The sequence below is a fragment of the Thermobia domestica genome, chromosome 3 (assembly GCF_964235325.1).
Source record: "Thermobia domestica chromosome 3, izTheDome1.hap1.1, whole genome shotgun sequence".
Lineage (NCBI taxonomy): Eukaryota > Metazoa > Arthropoda > Insecta > Zygentoma > Lepismatidae > Thermobia > Thermobia domestica.
Window position 1 is genome coordinate 332310255 of NC_137456.1, and position 23813 is coordinate 332334067.

The 23813-nt window shown below is 37.0% G+C and overlaps 1 protein-coding gene across 2 annotated transcripts in view; it reads right to left on the reverse strand.

Moving 5' to 3' along the window:
- LOC145681219 (1-aminocyclopropane-1-carboxylate synthase-like protein 1) overlaps positions 1–23813 on the reverse strand; it is a 66653-nt gene that overhangs the window by 35948 nt on the left and 6892 nt on the right. Inside the window, exons 3-5 of one of the 2 annotated variants that reach the window (XM_081752758.1) lie at positions 20661–20792; positions 13843–14007; positions 5805–5980 (exon numbers count right to left, since the gene is read on the reverse strand). In XM_081752758.1, the coding sequence (XP_081608884.1) occupies positions 5805–5980; positions 13843–14007; positions 20661–20792 (473 nt within the window). Of the gene's footprint in view, positions 1–5804; positions 5981–13842; positions 14008–20591; positions 20793–23813 lie in introns of both variants that reach the window. The other variant, XM_081752757.1, reaches the window with a different exon arrangement.

The following is a 23813-nucleotide window of genomic DNA, read 5'->3' on the forward strand; positions in this document are numbered from 1 at the left end:
CAACGTCTATTTCTGCGTACTTTAGATGTTTTCCGCTTCGGGAGAAAGATGATGGCCTGTGTCTTTGTAGCATTTATTGTAAGTTTCCAGTGTCTACACCAGCGGCAGAAGTCGTCTATAGCGATTTGCAAGATACGGTTGATATGTTGAATAGATGTGCCAAGAGCAAGAAAAGCAGTGTCGTCTGCGTACTGAAAGGCATGGACGTGATCTGGGAGGCGTGGCATGTCAGCTACAAATAGAATGTATAGGAGAGGGGAAAGAGCGGAACCTTGCGGAACTCCTGATAATAAGAAAATCGGATGAGACAGGCTATTGCGAATGGCAACATATGTAAGGCGGCCGGAGAGAAAGTTAAAAATGAGACGTATGTATTCGGTAGGTAGCTGAAGTCTAATGAGTTTGTGAATTAGTCCGAGATGCCACACTTTGTCAAAAGCTTTTTCCAAATCAAATAGAACCAAACATGATGGATTCACTGAATTGTAATGCGTGCTGATTAGGCTGGTGAGGCGTAAAACTTGATCATTTATAGAAAACATAGGGCGGAATCCTGCTTGGGTGAGAGGTAGGATGTTTCTGCGAGTGAGGTAGCTATGGAGGCGTTTTACGAGAATACGTTCAAGTATCTTGCTGAATGTTGCTGTTAGTTGAATCGGTCTGTAGGAAGAGAGTTCGTGAGGTGGTTTATGCGGTTTCGGAAACATAAGAGTTTTTGAGGTTTTCCAAGACATAGGAAAGTATCCAGTACGCAGGATGAAGGTGAAAATATTTGCAAGAAGAAGTAGCAAGGAAAAAGGACACTCTCGGATTTGGCGATATGTGATGTTATCTAACCCTGGTGCTGTATTTCGTTTATATCGTATGGTGTCGCTGAGCTCTGTTACTGTTATGGGTGCGGTGATGGGTTGATTTTGGTTGAGTACATGTAGATTACTAGGCTGTAAAAAGGGGGTAGATGGGTTTATTCGATCAGCTATGTGTGGCCTGCCCTCAGAGGGTGGGGGTGTGAAGATTGTCTGGAGGTGATCGGCAAAAGCATTTGCTGTATCTGTATCTGTGGTAGGAGCAGAGTTCCCAATCAGTATGGGGTATGAAGTGTTGCTGGACTTGCCGCATAAAGCGTTGAATCTTTTCCAGTATCTGGTTGGATGACTGGTGGTCGCTAGGTTGTTGCAGGTTTTGACCCAGCATCGTAATTTGTATGCTTTAATGTAATTGTGCACTGTGCGCTGTAATTGTTTATGATGATGCAATGATTCGGGGTTTCTGGTGCAAAGGTAATCTCTGAAAAGTTGACGTGAACGGGTTATCATATTCAGATATTGTGGTGGTAGGCGTGGCTGATATGGAGTGCATTTACTAGTTGGAATATAAAGTTGACTGGCTTCCTGGATGGAAGTGGTAATAGAATCAATAGTAGAATAGAGTTCCTCTTCGGTAGTGGGTGATGTGAGATGAGATGTATGTTGCGTCAAGTAACTGTGATAATGGGTCCAGTTTGCTTTATCGAAGCGATAACAAGTACGGGAAGGCATCTGCGATCGAGGTGATGCAGTAGGGTGTAGTTGAAGCGTAAACTGGACAGGAGCGTGATCGCTACCGATTGTATCAAGAACATTAAGGACGCTATGGGTGGAGAGATTTGCAGAGGTGATGACAATGTCGGGCGTTGTGTTGGAGATGGGTCGAGTAGGCTTTGGGAGAGGATGTATAATTCCAGTTGTACTTGTGGTTATAAAAGCTTCAAACGTGACACGATCCAGATGTGAGCGACTATGGAGATTGAAATCGGCCATTATGATATAGTGACGGTATGTGTTTGAGATATACTGAACAAACTGAGTCGGAAGAGGGTGACCAGGACGTACGTAAATGGTTGCAAACGTGATGTTGAGAGATTTGAAATATATAGTGGTGATGAGATGTTCAGGTAACTGATTAATGGCACAATGATGCTGACGATATGGGAGATGCGGAGAGAAACCAATTGCCACGCCCCCATTTGCGCGTTGTGCTGGGATCTGATTGTCTGCCCTGAGTATAGTGTAGCCTGGTATGCGACATGGAGTTGCTTTTGTCAAGAATGTTTCATTTAGCAGGAAAACTGTGATACGTTCCTCCCGAAGGAGAGTCTCAAACAGGAGTTTGTTTGTGGTGAATGATCTGATATTTAAATACAGAAAGTTCAAAGCCATGATGTAAGAGTGATTAACTGATGGGAGTGGTTGGAGATGCATGAAAATGTACTGTATTACCAGAATACGTAGCTGTGAAATTGATATGAAATGTGGTTTTGGCTGCCAGAGTAATTTGCTGTAAAATGTGTGGTCGTATGAAGGGGTGAATATTTTGGAGTGCCAGAGTGAAAAAGGTTAGCAATTGATTTAATGTGACAGGGGTGTCAGTGGATGGCGGAGTGGAAGGGGCGACGGATGCCGTACGTAGTGGAACAACAAGTTCGGGATGGGCTGGTGTTGGTTCCGGCTTGGCTTTACACTTGTAACTATAAGTGGGATGGTTGTCAGGACACGTCGAGCACTTCGCTGGTTGGTTTAAATTGGTGCAGAGCCGTGTTGAGTGGGGTCCGGCACAGTATCCGCACTTGTAGTTGTTTTTACATTCAGATGTGGTATGAGTATTGTATTCTTGACAGCGCTCGCAGCGTATGGGCAATGGTGCTAGTGAACGCGATGGTTCAACTCGGTGTTTGCGATTATAAATATATGCCCCATGAGCGAGGAGATCGTCAATCGTGTCTTGATGCGGAGTAAGAATACGGACCATGTAGGTGGACCCACGGTCGTTACGGATCCTAAGTACTTTAGTTATAGAGTATCCATCGAGTTTTAATTCCTCATGGATTTCCTCATCTGTGTATGATGGATCTACCCCGCGGATAACCACAGAGAGAAGTGAAGGCCGCCGTGGTGGAGGTGGTTGTTTGCGAAATGAATCTGACAGTCGAGTGATTTCGGCATTTGCCCCGAAAGTATCTATTGGGACCTTGTTGCGAATTGTGGTATAAAGATCAGGGTCTGCTGTTTTGAGAATGTACCCATTTCGGGTATGAACTATTTCTTTGAGAGCAGCACGTGGTAGATATTTGCGAAGTTGGAGTGAGACAAACTTCTCATTGGAAAACTTGCTGTCATAATTACGGAGTAATATAGAAAAAGTTGGAACACGTGAAGTTGGCGATTCGGAAGCTCCTATTTCCATATTGTCAGTACCAGAGTCTTCATGATGATGTTTTTTCTTTGGCGGGGAATCTTGCACCCTTGACGCATAGCTGTCTTTAGACTGAGGTGATCTGGATCGAACGGAGGTCGTGGATTCCACAGATGCAACGGATGTATGAGAATCTCTGCGTGTGCGAGAAGTTGTGGCACTTGTCTGCGCTTTTGACGATCCCTTCCGTGGCCTCACCTTCGTGGGACACCCAGGAGGTTCGTCTACGACAGAAGGAAGTGTAGTGTGCCGACTGCCCATGCGTTTGCCAGAGGTGGTGCGTGAATCCGCCATCTTTAAGGACCGTCCGTTGGGCGACTGCCCAGATGCAAAAAACTAGCGTGACTAATGTATATATGATGAGATGTGTGAATGATTTCAAGGTCGGACTACCCGTTTGGATAGTAGTCCAGGTAAGACAGTTCCCCTATTAATGCAGTGACACTGTACACCCTTGGCTGAGATAAGTCTGATGAACTGTGTCCTGTAAAAACGCGGAGAAAAGTCCAGGATCAGGAGTAGGAAGGTTTCTACAAAAAACGTCACCGTTTTAGATAGGTGGCGCTTCAGAGGCGAAACCTCTGGAAAAGTATGAAGAACATGCCTTTGAAAGAACACATAATTCATGAAACACAACTAATTAAGTGCGTTTACATTTATATAATGACACAGTATGTGGGGCCAATTTCGAATAAATTATTTTCTGGGGAATTATCTTATTTAATTCTTCTATTTTAAGAAATGAAATGAACAGCCACACACAAATTAAAACTTCTGTGCACCGGATTCCGTGTATAAATTCGACGTATTTTGGTACACAGAATCCAAATTTCTGAACCTCAGGACGATTGACGATGTCAATTTTGTTTTACTGACGGAAAACGTATGTGCCTTCTTTCGTACTAAAATTCGCTGGAGTTTTTCGCCCATAAAAAATTGACAAGCGATTGTTTTGAGATATCAAAATTTGCATTCTACATAACAAAATACATTGAATCCATAACCTCGGGTCCGGTACACAGAACTTATATTTTTGTGTGTGACTGTGTAATGTCCAGAAAAAATTGTTTCTAGTAATCCGTTACCAGGAAAATTTACTTAATTATAATATACAGAGTCAAAAGATATACTCATTGCATATTTTATATTTCTAGTAAATGTACAAATCATATTTAGAATACTTAGACAATGGCAGTACGTATTACGAATGCTAAATATATATTCTTAATTACATACCTATAAGATTAGTATGTATCAACTACGTTCGCGATTCTTAAATGGACAAGAAGAAAACACTGTAATAGATAGACAATTTACTTTGGTACGAAGCCCTGACCCTATCCTCTGCTCAAGTGGTTGGCACATTTGGTTCGAAATTGGATCCGGAAGGAAGTCTTGAAAGGGCATCTCCAGTGACTCCAGACTTTCTTGACCGGTGAATACTGGGGTTGATATGGATATGTAGAGAACCGGGAGGCTCTATAGACCACAAATACATTGATTTCGATGTCGCAAATTGAGATGTATTTGAAAAGAAATCCAAAAACTGATCGACCGTCCCGACAGTGTTATACTCACTTCTTGGGTCACCGTGAGCCACGGGAGAGGCTTCCGATTGAGTTCTTTGGGTCAATCTTCATCTCCTGACTCTGTTGCGTAATTCTGTGAAGCACATTACACATGAAATCACAGAGGTCCAGCAAGATCCTCACAAGAAGTGACGAGAACTAACCCAGAAGCGCGTATTGTTTACTTTTGGGGGCGCGCATCTCCGGTGACCGATGGGCCCCTCGGATAATGTGGGTAATGAAAGAACGTGTAGTCACGTTAGTTATCAAATATACAAACCGTGATATTCCATTTGAAGTTGTTCCAGTGTCAGGGCCCAAAAGTCAGACACTACTGATCGCTCTCGGCTATATGCGGAATAGAATTAGCAGCAGAGTCAGAAGATGACAATACACCCAAAGACCTCCATCGGAAGCCTGTCCACTGGCGCACGGTGAACCAAGAACTGCCTACAACACTGTTGGGACCGTCGATCGGTTTTTCGACTCCTGTTCAAACACACCTCACTTTTGCGACATCAAAACTAACGTATTCGTGGCCTACAGAGCCTACCAGTTCTCTACACACCCAAATCTACCCTTGTACTCACCGGTCAAGAAAGTAGAGAGTCAACAATGCATTGGGTGGAGATGACCTTTGAAAGTAAAATCCGCAGGTCAGATTCCACCTTAAACTAAGTCCACGTCTCACACACCATTGGTGCTCAAGAAGGACTCAAAGCTCATGCCAGCCATCAAACGAAGCCCCGAGTCGATTTTCTAGTGACCTGCCTTCGCCACAGATAACTGTACTTCTTTTCCTGTGGTGATTACGATCACAGTTTGTCTTATACAGTTTTGGTGTTGAAAAGAAAATGAAAACCCAAGGAATCAAAAACCAAACTAAATACCGATAAGGTAAAATCCTAGAGTTTAGCATACATACAATAATGCTTCCAATCAAAGAATCGAAACAGAACTACTATACTTTATTTATAAATTTCTTGCCAGTCGTTAACTACTTACTTCGCACAGAGTTCCAGAAGGTCTTGTGTAAAAGTTGGAGGATAAACATCCCCCAGTGGATTGTTAGGATTTACAATTAAAATACCTCTGACACGTTTTCCTTTCGATAACTCACTTTTAATAGCATCTTCTACTACCTCTGTGGTCAGTTGAAACGAATTTTCATCAATTAAAGGCTGCAAGAATACATATAAATCATATTTTATTTATAATCATTGTAAAATATTGAAAAAAGAAAATCAACACTACACGATATTTCCATAAGGAAGAAACTACTCGATGGCGACCCTGCAAGGATCGTAGTAAAGAGAAATAGTTACGTAGAGTTTCAATAAAGCAACGTAAGAAAATAAGAATTCTCATGCTACATATTTTTAATTATATTTATATATAGTATTTCCTTGTTTAAATAATTGAAAGTAACACCTCGTAGATGTTTCTCCAAAAGTGCGAATTAGATAATTCTCATCACATTCGATAGCAGTCATTTCAATCTTAATATTTTGCAACTTCGTAGTTTGCTGCATGTATACTCAGTAAATTACACAGAGAAAGGAGTAAGACAACAACAAGCGATTAGAGCCGTTGATAAACGACGGTGGTGACAGACAAATTACAACGAGATTGTATATCTGATCTATAAATTACTTCCAATTTTAATTGTAGCTATTTTGGTCAACGGTGCTTAAAAGTGCACAATATGTTATAAAGAAGAAGAAGAAAAATGTAGAATTTATGTTGAGATAGATTGATGTTCATGAAATGGTTTTGGCTATAACTATAGATAATTGTTTCATGTTGCTATAACAACATAAAGATTATTATTCATGAAATTTTGAGAATTAAACTTAGTTGTTCTATATTTTTGACGAGCCTAATTTCCAAGGTATGCAATTGTTAGTTTTTGCAATTAAGTGTATAAATAAAAGTACCGAATTATGTTGACTTACTTGAACTGTGGGCAAAATATATGGAACAAAAGGAATAACGTCGTTACAAAATGACGCTTAGTCCGTAGTTTATCAGATATAGTGCTCATGAAGTCATGAGTAATCGACACTGTCAATACTTGTTTTATTCTATCCCACGTATCTTGTTCCCACCTCTTTGTTCAATCTGTTCCGAATCCTGTCCCTAAGTCGTACATCGGCCAATTGGAAATTACCCTTCCAGAGAGTATAATAATTGAGTAATACATACAAAAGCACTTAATTCGAGAGATAATGTGTCACGAGAATTACAAATAACTAAAGACTCGATACTCAATCTCAGAACTCAGAATAAGAAAAGTAAGGAAAATAAGTAGAATATGTTACGCATACGTAGATTAAATGGACGGGATCCCTAGCAATGGTTTCAGTATAAATAGCACAGCCACAAATTTTGAGACAGGACTACGCAGAATCATAAATATTTCGTGATTAGATGTAGTCAACTAAAAGGGAAATGAAGTTTTCAGGAATGTATTTGAAAGTTCACACAGAAACAAATAAGTATTTATTTGTCCACAGCTTTTATTATGTAGAAGTAAATTACTAGAAATTGATGGTTTTGCGATAGACATTGAATTGCACAGAAAACAACTTAGTAAAATCAAAAGTTCAAAGAAAGAAGATGAATTAATCATTCTTTACGTACAACACTGTGCATTACACTTTTCATAATTAGAGTCAGTCCATTCTAAGTGATCAACTATGTGCCGCTCGACCATCCCCCCAAAATCTATTTTTTTTCATGGATTTTATCCTATATCAGGATATTTCAAAACCACAATTACTTATTTTTTGCAACATTCCATGCCGACACAGTGGCGGCCGCCATTTTGCGTTTTTTCTTCGATTTTAAACGTCTACGTTCATTCGAATATTTCAGCATATATTTGTTCTACCAAATTGAAAATTACTGAATGTCTCCAACTCGAGTAGAGCTAGAAACTTCGATCTCTTAACATTTTTTCTAAAATCGCTTGGAGAGAGTGTAATCAGGGTCTACGGTAGCAACACTCTCGAACATTGAAAACATGTTTGGGAAAAGGAAACAACTGACGTAGAAATCTGATTTTGTTGTGTATGTCGTCCGGGGTCATAAGTTAATTCACAAAAATTTACAAAGCTGTAGCTGCTCTCAAAAGCCTGAAAAAAGTCGTAAAGTTGTGGAATTTTGCCAATTTGGCATGTTTCACTGTTCAATATCTCCAATGAGCCTGGATGAAAAATTATGAAATTTGGGATTAATCCTTTAGTCCATAGTACACAACAAAGCGCGTTTTGTGTTTTTGAGCGGAAGGTGGTTAAAGTATTAAGTAATGACGTCATACACTAGGAGCTATTTTGTTTATAAATTCAACTGGAAATTTGTGTTGTGAAGTAAAATAAAGTAGGATGAATGGTTATTCCAGTCAAGGCTCACAACCTCGTTTCTTTAATCTAGTTGTAACACTGTTTTATCACATCCACAGCAGCACTGGTGAAGAATGCCGAGGCGGGGAAAGCAGTCAGTGTTTACAGCAAATAAGTGTTCATGACTTGGGAATGTAGATCAAACAAAAGGACAACAGTCTTCTGCATGAGTTGACAGTTAAGAGAACAATAAACATGATTGAATATCGTTGATATACTTACCAGCAAAAGCTAGGAGTACTTACGGACATTTTTTCAAGTGTGTGTATTGACTTTCCTCACCTTCTGCTGATAGCATTATTCTTCACCAGTGCTGCTGTGGGTGTGATAAGACAGTGTTACAACTAGAGGAAAAAAACGAGCTAGAGAGCCTTGACTGACTAAGCATTCATCCTACTTTATTTTACTTCACAACATAAATTTGTAGTTCAATTTATGAACAAAACACCTATTAGAGTATGACATCATTACTTAATATTTTGATCTCCTTTTGCTAAAGAACACAAAACGCGCTTTATTGATTATTATGGCATACTAAAGCACCAACTATACCCAAAATTTCAATTTTTCATCCAGGCCCATTGGAGATATTTGACAGTGAAACATGCTAAATTGGCACAATTCCCCAACTTCACGATTTTTCAGTCTTTTGGGAGCAATGCAAATTTTTGTGTATTAAATTATGACCCTTGACTGCATGCACACAAAACGTCAGACCTCTACATTAGTTGTTTCCTCTTCCCAAACATGTTTTCAATGTTCGAGAGTGTTGCTACCGTAGACCCTGATTACACTCTCTCCAAGCGATTTTAGAAAAAATGTTAAGAGATCGAAGTTTCTAGCTCTACTCGAGTTGGAGACATTCAGTAATTTTCAATTTGGTAGAACAAATACATTCTGAGATATTCAAAAGAAAGTAAACACCTAAAACCGAAAAAACGCAAAATGGCAACAGCCTCTGTGGCATCATGGGATGTTGTAAGAAATAATTAATTGTGGTTTTGAAGTACCCTGATATAGGTGAAACATTCATGAAAAAATTAGATTTTTTGAGAAGGTCGAGCGGCAATTTTTCTTCTTTTTCGATACTTTGAATGGATTGACCCATTATCTTGAAGGCAGCATAAAGAGAGGAAAGAAGACAGATTTTTCTATGACTAGTCGTCATGTTCATGAATGAGTTCCACAGTTGGATTCTGATGACACTATTTGTAATGTGACATTTATTTTTTAAACAATGTTGAACAACTTTCAAACTTTTATTTTCGCCATATCACTTGGAGTTTGGAGTTACATAAGATTTTTTTATTTTATTGCAAAATTGAACACAACAGATGTACACCTATTAATAGTGTTCAGCAGCAGGCCCGTATCCAGAGGGACTAAGGGAACCTGCAAATAAACTATAATATGGTTGGATGGGAGTCTCCTTATATTTTTGGACTAGCTACGGGCATATACAGCAGTATGACTTCCCCACAAAAAAGAAGCTTCTTGCATTTTGCCTATCTGAAGGGTACTGTTGCAATTTGAAGTAAGTAGATTTAATATTTATGAATATAGACATTCCATTCTTTCAGTCCTTAAGCCGAATCGTGCTTCACCAAGAAATGAATAACGTTGTGCTGTATTGCAAATAAATAGTTGGTCTTTGTATATCCAGGTCACCTAGTTATTCATGTTTACATTCCAATAATTGTAGATTATTTCTAGAGAAGTTGAAGATGTGGCATGTATAAATGTATCAAACACTTCAGTACTGTATTTATTAAAACCTACCATTAGTAAGGTGTTTAAAATTAAATTGTGTGATAGATGTTTGTTTAAGTAGCATGGTTCTGTCTTTTAGAATGTCCCCTTTTAGTACATTCTTTTTACCTTTTTATGACTTAAATATTGTTTTGTTGTAAAATCAATTTATTGTATACACGACTCAAAAAGTGCATTACCACCTGCAATTCTCCTTTTCCTGCAATAGAAGGCAACACAAAAATCTCAGTCGTTGGGTTGGTTGAGAATTCGAGAGGGAAACGGATGACGCCAACAGTTAAAAAATGATCTTACTTAAGCAGTTCAAACAACATGAATGGTAATAAATACATATCAGAGAAAAGCAGTTTCATTTCTTTTTTTAAAAAAAATCGTAAATAAGAAAATATGATACATAATGTAAAGGATTAATATAAACACCTAACAGCACAACAACAAACATTCACAAGAAACGGAAAGAGAGACAACACAGACTAAGGGACACCATTCGCGTACCAGACTTGTGGGCCTCCCATCCAAAATAGGACCGTAATTGTGAACCCAATAATAATAATAATAATAATAATAATAATAATAATAATAATAATAATAATAATAATAATAATAATAATAATAATAATAATAATAATAATACAAGGCGAGAATCCGAATAAAGAGTGTGTGTAGTTTTCATCATACAGAGTAATGAGAAGTAGCTTTTATATTTATATTCGTCTCTCTTTCTCTCTCTTTCTGTCCATCTTTTTTTTTACGTTTCTTTATCAAATCTTGCATCTTTCTTCTCTCTCACAAAAACACAAATACACACTCTATATCAAGGAAATAATTAAGTCTCTTTGGTTTTTCCTGTGGGTTACCGAGTCTCTATCGAATCATCGTGCCGCTGCGATCATCGGTTTCAGCTCTAGCGTATTCATTCTATCATTGCGAATTACAACGTTATACCCGCAATAGGTGGAATCGAGAGTGAATATTCGGAACAGACAAATGCTTAAAAATGACAAGAAAATGGTCCCCTTTGGTGTTATTTCAAGAGAGATTTTGTTTATATTAATTTGACACACAATTCGTCTCCATCTTATAATTATTCAATTTGTTTTATCCAGTATGAAATACGAAATATGCAAGATTTGCTACGTCTATAAGAAACCAACATACAATTTTTCTTTTAAACATTTGTAACCTTTAATTATAATACAATTTTTACTTTTAATATAGGTTTTTCTGATAGAAATTTAGAACTAAAATAGGACTCATTCAATTTTCTTTCTATTTCCAATATTTTCTTTTTCTTTTTGTTCAGTTTGTATTAGTAGTCTGGAATGGAAGGTATGACCTACGCTACCTATTTGGTGTATTTCAGATCTGTACGTTTAATGAACACTACCGAATTTGCAACCCAACAACGCGGTAAGACAGGATGTGCGTTAAACTTTTGGCATGATCCTAGATGTGTCTGGCAACTGTTCAGTTTCAATGAAAATGGAGTACTTAATTTGATCACCAAGTATGCTTTTCATCTTGAAAGTGACTTATTGAAGTTTTCAAACATTCTCTACGTATTTATTTGAATCGTTCTGACAAAAATTTACAAAAACACATTATCTCTATATTACTGCTGTATTTCCGGAAACAAAATTTTATAGTTAGGTTCTTTTCTTACTACGTTTAAATCCAATATTTTATCTATGCTCCCTTTACTTTTTCTTCTTATATCTCCTTTTCTTTCTCTGTCTGTATTCCGTATCTCTAAGAGATATCTATTGATTTCAATTTTTCATTGAAATATGTTTAAGTTTATCTCTACATCAACTTATGAATCTCGTTTTGTCTCATTTTTATCATTTCACTTAATATATACTAATACATGTATATTTTGAAAATTACAATTGTGCTTATGTTATTGCTGATTTTAGTATGGGAGAGAGGAAAGGAGGAGAGAGAGGGGTCTCTCTACCAGACACAATTGTGCCATAATACGTTATATATTGGATGACCTAGCTGCAAGGTGTTAGCTGTGGGTTTTTTATGCGGAGTGTATAAGTTCAGTAATTCACCGTGAATATAATTAATCATATGTGTTTTTGTAACGAAAGAACAACATAAATTGCGAAATCTCTTTTAACAAACTGTCGAGACCTGAGAGTCGACAACCTTTACACTTCCCGATGCCGATTACCTCGGAAACCCGGTAGCCAGAATTATCCCGGGATAGAGGACTTATATATTTTTAAAAATGGTGATCTCAGCAAAATAAAGACGTCTTTTAGTGTAAGAGAAAAAAAGGAATTTAATCTCTCATTTCTATTTCTATTAATCTTGTAGTTCTGAGTCTGAGTCTTCGAACTTTGACCTAGAATTTACCGTAAAGCCTTTTGTTTCTCTCTCTCGAAGATTTCCATCCCATTTTTCCTTTGAAACCGCTTATTGAGAAAAAATGCACACATGACCGCTATCTGCAATCATGCTCTTAGGCAGAGTTAGAGATTTTGTAAAGTAATCTAGTTTTCAATAATAATAATAATAATAATAATTATTATTATTATTATTATTATTATTATTATTATTATTTTAACAATAATATTATAACACTTATTATTTACAAGTAGGGTCCCATCTCTTTATCTTGCATGAGAGGCCCGCAACTCTGCTACGCCAATGGTTCCCTTAGTCTGTTTGTCTCTTCGTTTCTTGTGGATGTTTGTTGCTGTGCTGTTAGACGTTTATATTAAACCTTTCCATTATGTAACCTTTTTCTCTTATCTTACGAATGTTTTTTCTGATATTTATTTATTACCATTCATCTTGTTTGATTACTTAAGTAAGATCAGTTTGTAACGTTTTATGTCATCCATTTCCTTCTCAATAATAAAACCGTCATTCTTAATAATTTATTTTATTATCTTATCTACAGCTTTGCATACTGATATATTTGTAACAAAATTGAGGTTTGGTCCAACGCCATTCTAATTCTCAACCAACCCAAATACTCAGCATTTGGGTTGCCTACTATTGCAGGAAAAGAAGAATTGCAGGTGGTAATGCACTTTTGGAGTCGTCCAGACAATACGACATAGTTGTATAAGTAAGTGGGTACACTTTAGGTATTCAATAGTTTTAAAAGTCGTTATGAAAATCCAACTCTCAAGAAAAATTATTAAGAGCCTCTTCATGGCTAAACGGTTTGCGTACACGCCTTTGGCATAGTAGACGCGGGTTCGATTCCCGGCTGGAACTCATGCGGTTCATTGTCCACGTTAGTCCACATTGTCCAGTAGTTCTCGTCTCATATAGCCTCGCTGCTCAAAGGGACGTCAAACTCAAAATCAACAACAAAAGCAACTCTAGTGGTCAACCATTATAATTTCAATCCTGATACTTTTGTAAAGCACCACAATCGGTAAACAAAAAATTTCTAAATGTTTTGTAAGATACTTACCGAAAATATACATCAGCAAAACAAAGTATGGAATGTAATAACTTGGAAAAGTAATATGAATGTTTAAAGTGGAAAATAAGTATAATACAGGTTATAGAAAATGGAAAATGAGTATTACTATCGGGAAAAACAAAATGTCAGGAAAAGAGTCGAAGTGGGGAAAGATCAAACTGTGGAGAAGGACGAAGTACAAAGGTGAACAAGGGTAAAATTCAGGGAAGACGGGAAAATGTATAAGAGAAAGTACCATGGTGGGAAAGGGTAATTGTAGAAAATGTACCTTATGTGTAATTGAAGCAAGTAAAATATATGTGTCCACTTCACACCATGTGGCCATTGTGTTGCTACTGACGATCCTCGACTTAGTACAAACCATTCCTACCAAACCTTAAAATGCTTTCTGACATACAGCTGAAAAAGAATTAGTTACCAGCTCACGTAGAGGAATATCCACAACGTCCACTTGAAATCTTTCGTTGAAATCAGAGAAAACACGAGTGTAGGCAGGCGTGGGTGTCAACAGGACATCTCCTGCATCAAATAATCCAAATGCCAAGAGCTCCATGCATGCTATTCCACCATTGACAACAACGACCTAAGAAAAGATAAACATTCAAACTTTCTATCAAGTTTATATCAACCTGATTACTACTTGTTAGTAAGTTAAAAACTCTGATACAATTTTCAAGATCATGATATGATGTCAAACTAAAGCTTTTGGTTAATTGTGATTGAAGTTAGGTGTAAATGCGTGTGTGTATGTATATAGAATATTATTATTATGTTTACATTTTTAATATTGTTTGTACAGTCACCAACAAAAGTTCTTTACGTTTGGTAAAATTTATTTTGGCAATAACGGTAATATGGTTGCAGCGCATTGAAAATTACGTTCTTTTTAATTTACTGAAAACTGTACTCAAATTGTCCTTCCATTCTCAAGGTAATTAGGAAACTAATTTCATCAAACAGAAAGAACATTTGTCGTTGACTGGTCATATAACGATAACAACAGATTCAACCCAAATATTAGTAAAACGTTTATGCAATAAATGCTTGATATTTGATTCAAAAGTTATTTATTTATTTTAGAAAATAACAAGTAGTTACGTGTTTCGTCACTTCTTTGTAAAACTTTATTATTCATTAGACGATAATGTTAAGTGCTAAGTTGCAATAGTTCCGGTTTCTATGTAAATGCAGCATATGCATACACAAACTTAGTGCAGAAGTGCATTCACAAATAAAAAAGGGTAAAGTTTTCGATTGAAATACCATGCTCGATATTAAGTTTTTTAAAAATCCCTTAATGTAAAGGGATAAAATTCATATAATTGCACTACGTGAGTTACGGTAAATCAATAAATTTCCCTTATCAAATGAAATCATAGTGTGTTGTTAAAAAATAACTTATCATATGAACTGTGGCATGTTCCCTCAATATTTAATAGCTAATGACGTCAGTGTTTGAAAATGAATAGGAATTGAATATTATAGTGACGACAGCGAAAGTAAATTTAAATCAATAAATATAAAAAAACAAGGAATATATTCTCCTCCCGTATTTTTAAGAGATTGAAGCTACACTGGGAAGGCCGGAGCGTGGGCACTTATCCTTACATAGTTTTCAAATTGTAGCTTCTGCTTTCACAGATCACAGATTATTGCTGGAGGATTGAAGAAAATTCTAAGGTACAGGATACTAGATTTTGATTCTAAAATATATTCTCAATATTCTGATAATCTTTGTTGACACTTCCACGTTAAGTCAATAAGAACTATTCAGTCAGAAGGCAACATTTATGACTTTAGCTTTCCACACACACAAATATCGTTTAGAGAACATTTACGAGGAGCATCCAATAAGTTACCTACCTAAACAGGAAGGAACGCAGACAGGTTATCCTGGTCACCACTGTTTTTTGATGTAGTTCACATGGAGGTATATGCACCGTCGCCACTTTGTGCGCAGCGAAGAAATCCCAGACAAAAAATAGTCCTTGTCATGGCCTCCAAACCACTGGAAAACAGCCTGTTGGACCTCGTTGTCCGACGAAAAACGTTGTGCCTGCAGATGTTTCTTCAGGTCTTGGAAGAGATAATAGTCACTAGGGGCCATGTATGGACTGTAGAGAGGAGTATTCAACACTTGGAAACAGCAGTCAGCAATGGCAGCTATGTGCACTGGCACGTTGTTGTGTGGCAAGAGGATCCCTTTGGCCAACTTTCCCGGACGCTGTTTTACAATACCTTCTCTCAAACGATACCAGCAGACAGCATAGTTATCACCCATGATTGTCGTCTTGTGAGGCGTGTACTCCACCAACAAAATCCCCTCAGAATCCCAGAAGATAGTCGCCATGATCTTCCCACAGAAGACAGTGTGCGGAACTTGTACGAAGATGAGAATCGTGGTGTCTCCACCGCATGAACTCCTGCTTTCACTCAGGATCCCAATGGTGGATCCAGGTTTCATTCCCTGTCACCAGTTGAGCCAGGAACTTGTCCTCATCCTCGTGAAAGAAGTCCAACAAGACTTGGGACCACTGCATCCGGCACTGCTTCTGTGGAGGCGTGAACATTTAGGGGGCACAGCAAGTACAGACCTCTGACATGGCCAAGCGGACATGCAAAATCGTCAGGATGGATCCTTTGGATATGTCACATGCTGCTGCATTCTCGGCGACCTTAATACGGCGATCATGCAGTACCATATCCTCAACTTTGTGGGACATTTCCGTGGTGACTGCATCTGCGGGTCTCCGGAAGCGGTGGTCATCCTCAATGGATTCCTGTCCCCACTTGAATCGCTTTCACCAGTATTTGACATGGAATATTGACGGTGCTGTGTCCCGGTACACTTTCACCAGTCGCTCGTGGATCACCTTTGGTTCCTTCCCTTCCTTAGTGAGAAACTTGGTGACCAAGCGGTGCTTCAACTTCTGCTAATCCATTGTTCGCGGCGTCACACAAACACTCTGCTCGACTGCGTTGCTTCGACTGACCTCAAATTGCGCAGCGGGGTTCTCCACAGTGGCCTTGGCGTGCGTATCATGCGTCATTATACTCCGACCCTCCCTTCCTATTTAGGTAGATATGGTAAAATGGGGGAACATGGCAAGTTTTTTTGAGTTTTTTCAAGATCTTTCGGAAACTGTTGAAGATTCATTAAAGAAAAGTCAACATGATATTTGAACCTTCCTTTTGTAATATCTATAACACCTTTTTCAAAATTCGAATTTTTACCTGCATATTCTTTTTGGTGCCAATTTTACCTCGTATATCACTAACTTTGGCAAGTCATTTATAAGTTTTTTTTTTTAATCTACTCAATAGAAAGTACATTGGCACCTGAAAACATTCTTAATAGTCCAGTCAATGAAGGTTTTCTTTCGGGACTAATTAGTAACAAGCTAAAATTTTCAGGAACGTTAGACCACAATATGAGGAGTATTTTCTGAAAAGTGCAAAACCCTCCCCCTACTGTTTTCCTCTCTACCCCGTTAACCCTTTTAGACTTTTATATTTTTTTTAGGAAAATGACTTTCAGTTAAGTAGCTACTACTTCAGTACTATTCGTCCGAGTATCATAGATTTTACGTAATTCTCTTTAGAATAAAACATGCTTTCAAATGGTATCATACGCATGTTTGCATGACGTACAAGGGAAGGGAAATTTGAGATAAAATACAGAACGTTCCCTCCGAAAAATCCTTTTTTTTTTTTTAATTTAGTACCCTTTGTAGCAACCGTGGATACAGGTATCTGAATATAATCTACTTTTCAAAATACTATGGTCTATATGTAATGTGTGTTTCAAGTTTTATTGTAATATCTAGAACAGTTACGATGGAAAAATATTTCTCAACCCTACTTGACAATACCGAATTTCAAATATAAATAAGGTAAAGTGGGACATCTATATATAAACTAAGTTTCCTTACATTTAATGTAAGGAAACATATGAGCAACTACCAAAATCCATGCCACACAGTCTTTAGGTCGTCCTCTGAGAAAACGTGGACCAACAAAGTATTAGATAGGTGGTCGTAATTCAGTGAACATTTAGTGTAGTTGCTACAGTTTTGAATAACATTTCCATAAGTACAAGGAACATAATAAATAAGAAATCCTCCATCAATCACTACAATTGATTTCATTTTCTGCTTTGATCAACTGCAATACAGCTATAATATATGTAGTAGGACACTTTTTCGATTTATCATTATGGTAGTCATAAATCCACTCCATCCTGGCTGCGAGGTTGAGGAAAAATATACAGTGTGAAGATAGGGCTATAAGAGATCTTTCACTTAGGTCTTCAATAACGATTGTACTCTCGGATAGTTGTGGTGTTAATAAAAGACTCGATTGGAATTCTCTTAACTTGCTCTCTGTCATAGGTACCTGGCATGGCACAATGAATCCCTTCAATATGACGAAAAGTGCTTTTGTTATCAAGACTTCACACATTTACATCAACATTATCAAAAACATGTTGGAGAAATCCATCTGAATGAATAACTGGGGAGCCACCGTTAATGATCGATCAAGGTAGATTCTCACTTCAAGGTATGATGCTCACACTTAAGTTGATAAAATGTGTTTATGAAGTGTTTTGAATCGTATAATCGATGTAGATTTAGAGCAAGGCATGTCTACATGGTGACACAATCGAGGTCTAGATTTTACAGGAAATACGAGAGCATGATTTACAACGCACTTACTTTCAGCTTTCTCGGATTCATTGAAGTTGTTCTTTTGTAACTTGTGATGTAAAAATCTCAAGACTTTCTGGAATAAGATTTTTGCTCCCTTATTCTTAAAATTTGCACTATCTTAGTACACTTTCTCTGTAACTTTCCGTGCACATCGCCTTTCCTTTCTACACTAGCTTCACGAATAGAATGTACACTATTTTTACAACTCCAGTATCTACGTTAAGTTCATTTCCACAAATTACACAGATGAAATCAAAATTATTCTTTGCTTTTTATATTAATGTCTCAGGTAGCCTGGAACAATATGAAATGACTACACTCTTGTCAATGTAATATATTATACTGAGTTAAGTTTCATTAATCAAAATGATATGGGAATTGAAGTTTAAAATTAGGAACATTACTTTCTACTTTCTATTATTAATTACGTAAGTGATATTGACAAAAAAAGAGTAATTTTGACACTTCAAAAATTATTAAATAGTGTATAATCACAAAACGTTGTAAAGAGTTATATGCATTTTAAATTAAAGTTTAGTGTTTGAAATGAAACGTATTTGGGTTTTTATCCAGGCATATTATATATTTTGTACTATTTTTTTTGACTATGAAGAATCATGTAGTGATTAAACTTTTCAATGCTTGCTTTCGACTTGAAAACTGCTATTTTGCAATTAAACCTAACGTAAATTTGTCTAGATTTTTTTAAAACGTAAAACTCTAAATTGATTATGAGCATGTAAACAAAACGTTACGTTCCAGTTGAAGATAACAAATCAGAATACTAAAAGCATATATGAATAATTTCAAATTATAAATCTACTAGAAACCTTACAGAAAAAAAAGAACCTACTAGATACTCATTAAGTACTTCTCACTTTTACTGCACAAAATCACTTAAACGGTGTGACAAACATCTTGGCATTTGAAGGCGGCGCTCCAAGTTCCCTTTAAATGCTGCTAGCAAATGAGAGGCCAGCAATATTGGCACGTTTATTTTGCACACATCAACGTCTATCCCCTGTCACCTGATCGCGCTGTAGTATGTCTGCTTACCCATAGCCACACCCTTTACCACTTGGCAACGTCACGCCAGAGCTTGCGTTTAATTCGTTTAGCTGAAATGCCAAGATGTTTGTCACAGGCCTTAATAAATACAAGCTTAATAAATCTCCCACTGAAACTGACACATGGTACTGACAAATCTGGGGTACGTGCGTCTAGCCGGCCCAGCAGAATGACTTTCCCGCATGTGCAGTTATTTGGTAAGAATTCTCTGGACAAAGTTCCCATTCCCATAAACCTATTAATGCGTATATCATTCTAAAACTAACAAAACAAGCTAAAAGCTTTATTTGAAACATTTTGTTGTAGCGTTATCAGGTATTTAGTAATAATAACAAAAATGTTGAATATTATAAAAAAAAAAATCTGCGTTTTCTGCAATGTATTTCAATAGCGCCATATATACTTACTTTAGCCAAAAACACATAAGGACATAATTTAAAGAACGTAATATGAGGAACCTACCTTTAAAAAATGATATTGATACGAGCTAGCTTAATTGAGCTATTGACATTTTAATGTAGGTATGCAAATTTGCATGTTTAGGGCCGTGGGGGAAAGCAAGAGGGGAGGGTTGGGGACTTTACAGAAAATACTCTCCTTATGATGTTGGAATAACTGGCAAAGTTTCAGCTTGTTACTAAGTACTCCCGACAAAGCCTATTTTTTTCTTTATTGACTGAACTATAAAAACATTTTACTATGTTCTCAGTTTATTAAAACCCTAATTGTACAATTTATGTATACAACTCTAGATTACAAACAGTGTGTTGATTTATTATAAAAGAATTTGAAGTGCTCAATTAGGGATACCAGTATTGCACATTAGACATTCATAATAAGGGTCTGTAGTAGTGGCGTCCGAAGAAAATTTTCTAAGGGGGGGGGGCATCTCAATGGTTGCTATATTATGTCTGATATTTCTTGTGTTTAATATGCGTAGTTTGCTATATTACGTGAGCCAGGGGGCCCGGGCCTCACCCTGCGCCCTTTCGGGCGCCCATGGTCTGTAGCGTTTTCATTACAATTGCCAGACATCCAATTTAAACAGTTCACACAGTGAAACCAATCTGGGCCTCAATAATTACTCCAAAGACATGAACAAGTTTGACATTGGTCTTCATTTGAGGAGATATTGCAACCGCATCAATGTACTATGTTTGTCTAATTGTTGGTCAATGTTGAAGTAAATGTTGCAAACCAGATTAAAGAAAAAAAGAGCTAAAAAGAGATAGAAAATTTTGCTGTAGCACAGCGTTGCCAAATTTACCCCGCTCTATGCCAATGTTCTCCCACTTTACGGTAACTTATTTGAGACTCCTTGTACGTAATTTGTTTTAGTCATTGTAGGCGACACCATAGTAATCATACAAACAATTACTTTGATACTTACATTGTTAGGGTTAATTGGTTTAACTGATTTGAAGTAATGGGTAAGGAAGTCAGCCATTTTGTGTCTCACCTCTTCAGAACCCCACATAGAGAAGTAATGTTGTTCGTCATTGGTAACTCTGAACGTATCAGGTTTATTAAGACGCTCAGACAACACATCTTCACAAAGAAAAGAATCAGCAGTCCCTAAGTTTACGTAACCCTAGAAAAATAATTTTTAAACAAATAATAATAGCATAATTACTTTTCCATTGCGTTCATCAGGTATTAAAGAGAAATAAGACGAAAATTGTTGCTACTTTTTTGATGTAACATTAAAAAATAACACCTACAAATGAATCGTTGAGTTCGAAAACCGGTCATCTCCATCGAAGCTAATTTGAGAGGAGTGACAAACAAAACTAAATTAATCAATATGTATTATTGATTAATATAGTGTTATTTTCATTTTTTGACAGTAGAAAAATGTCAGTTCTACAGTCCGAAAATAAGAGCTTTGTTTGTCACTCTTCTCAAATTAACTTCGATGGAGATGACCGGTTTTCAAACTCAACGATTCAAATGAACTAATAATCATTGTATTTCTTTTGGACAATGAACATCTTCAAGCAATGTACATGTGTGAATGAAATATAGTTTATCACAATAGCGCAAAATAGCGGTATATTTCTTTAAAATATATTAAAATAGTCAATTTACATTTTATTTAAAAAAAAAAGAATTTTCATCTAATTCACAATGTTACGTAAACTCCATTCACAAGCACCAAGTATTTACTATAATTCAGATATTATAGTCCATCATTATCATATGTAGTCTGCCACTATTGCCAGGTACATTTCAAACATTTTCAGAAACGTTTTCACGTGTGAATAGCGTCGTACTAACAGTTTGACTAACACATGTTGCTAACATCCGTATAGACAATTTCTGCTCAAAAAATCGCGGCTAGCTGTTCTTGATATAAATCGTAGATCACTTAACCAATGCGCTTTTAAACACGGAATTTAGCATTATAGTTAATCAAAGTATTAGTACAACGCTAATCACACGCAAAAACTTTGAATACTACTTTCATAACATAGGCGCAGCTACGAAGTATGCCGGTTGTGCCTCTGCTTTCTGCCGGATGCATGAAAGGTACTTACTTCAGTTACTGGTGCGGTTACTTACATCGGATGGTACTGCTTCAGATCAAAATTATAAACATGTATCCTCGGTACTGAAACGGGATCTCATATTATAATGAACTGGGACCTGGCACTAGTGATCAGTCACTCATAGCACAATTCTTAGGATGATGTATACATGAATTATATTTAAAAAGAAGTAATCAAATGGATTAACCAAGTTTTTATGTATAATTGTAAACGCGTCTTTTATCTATTGAAATGTGACGTGGCTATTGAAGCATTTTCAGCAGCGACTTTATATAAAACGTGAATATATAGTTTACATTATGAAATAGGAACCATAGTCCGGCAGTCAGTCCATGGTACCGTGCATGTGCGTCCGCATAAAATATTTTTGCATTTTCATAGCCTTTACATCCTCCTAAACAATATTAGGAAGGGTGTCGCTCTTACACCCTTGGGCATTTTGCATAATACCCATTAACCCTTTCGAGTCCAATGACGTTAAGCAATTTTTAGGAATTTTTTCAAGTATCTACTGCTTCAAGGCAAGTCATCAGAATTTTATGTTTCATATGTCATTCTCTTTAAAATGATGCAGTCTTTCAAACGCTATAAAGATCATACCCTTACAACGTACGGGAAAAGGGAAATTTGAAAAAATCGGGAAATTTCTCTGAAAAATTCCTTTTTCGACATTTGGGGCCCTGGGTGAAAGCACGGTACTCCATATACATTGAGATATTGGTAATGTTCATGCCAATTATTATTTTGATACCTTATATAATGACGTCGTTATAAAATGTTTCTCAATTCTCTGTGCAAGTAAAAAAAAATAGGTTTCACTTGTGCGTAGGTTAGGTTTTGATGCAAACTACAGGCTTTGGTACAAGTAATCAGCTAATGTTTGATACTAATTGTCTATAATACTTCTCGGCGTTGTCTTGTCATTGGATTCAAAAGGGTTACTATGGTAATTAAGTGCTGCTATTACTGATAAATCAAATATTGTGCATACATTCAAAGTTATTATCCTACCACAAACTTCCCATTGTGTACACTCAAGGCTTATCGATGACAAGTTGCTTTAAACATCATAAAAGTGTTGAAGAATATGTTTTAAAATGAATATATCTTTAGGTCTTTAGCAGTGATCTGAACACTTGTGTGTGAACTAAACAACACTTTCATTTTCACAGCCACTGCGAGCATAAAGAGTCTACAAGTCATGAATAAAATATTCGGTCTCCTCTTCGACTACGTTTGTATTTGCAGCGGCGATGTTTTATTTTTTCGTTATTACACCGTACTTCGTCATAACAGAGATAAAACACAGTGCATGACAGTTTAGCTGCATTGCAACGACAATAAACTGTTAAGAATGGTTTATCAGGTGAACAACGACAATGAATCATATCAAACACTTTTGGAGGTGTCAATGCAGTATTTGATAGCAGTACCACAAGAACAAGAGATTTCGACGCATCTTCACGTTTCCAGCCATACAAAGGTGGATCAAACTTGGGAGGCTAATCTTCGCACCCTGACATCCATATGACAGTTTGAATGTGTGCTCTACGCACATTTAATTCGAACGCTTCCGTTGTAGATGAGAGACTTTTCAAATCAGGAGATGACGCAGCCTTTCACCTTGATATCTTTGTCATCCACGCATCGACTCGTACATCAGATATATTTTCTCTCCTTTTGCTTTCGTAGCAACGAACATGAAATACGTGGTTTATTTTACAACATCGGCGATATTTACATGAAATTTTCCAAGTAGCTTGAGTCTGTTGATGCAGTGCACTCCCTTTTTGATGCCAAAACACTGAGCAACCGTATCCCACCCTGAGAGAGCATGTGCACCTGGAAGATCTGGAAGAAATGCCTTATCTTTTTCTACGCCTGCACCAACGTCGATAACGGTCCTGATAGTCCCATTGCTTTCTATAGTTAACACTCGCGACAATTTAAGTGTGAGAAAGAAGTACATGAGAAGTATGAAAACATCGGTATCATCGCACGTAACTGTGATCCTTTTCACTCCCTTTTGGGCAATATTCACTACTTGCTGCACTATGATCACA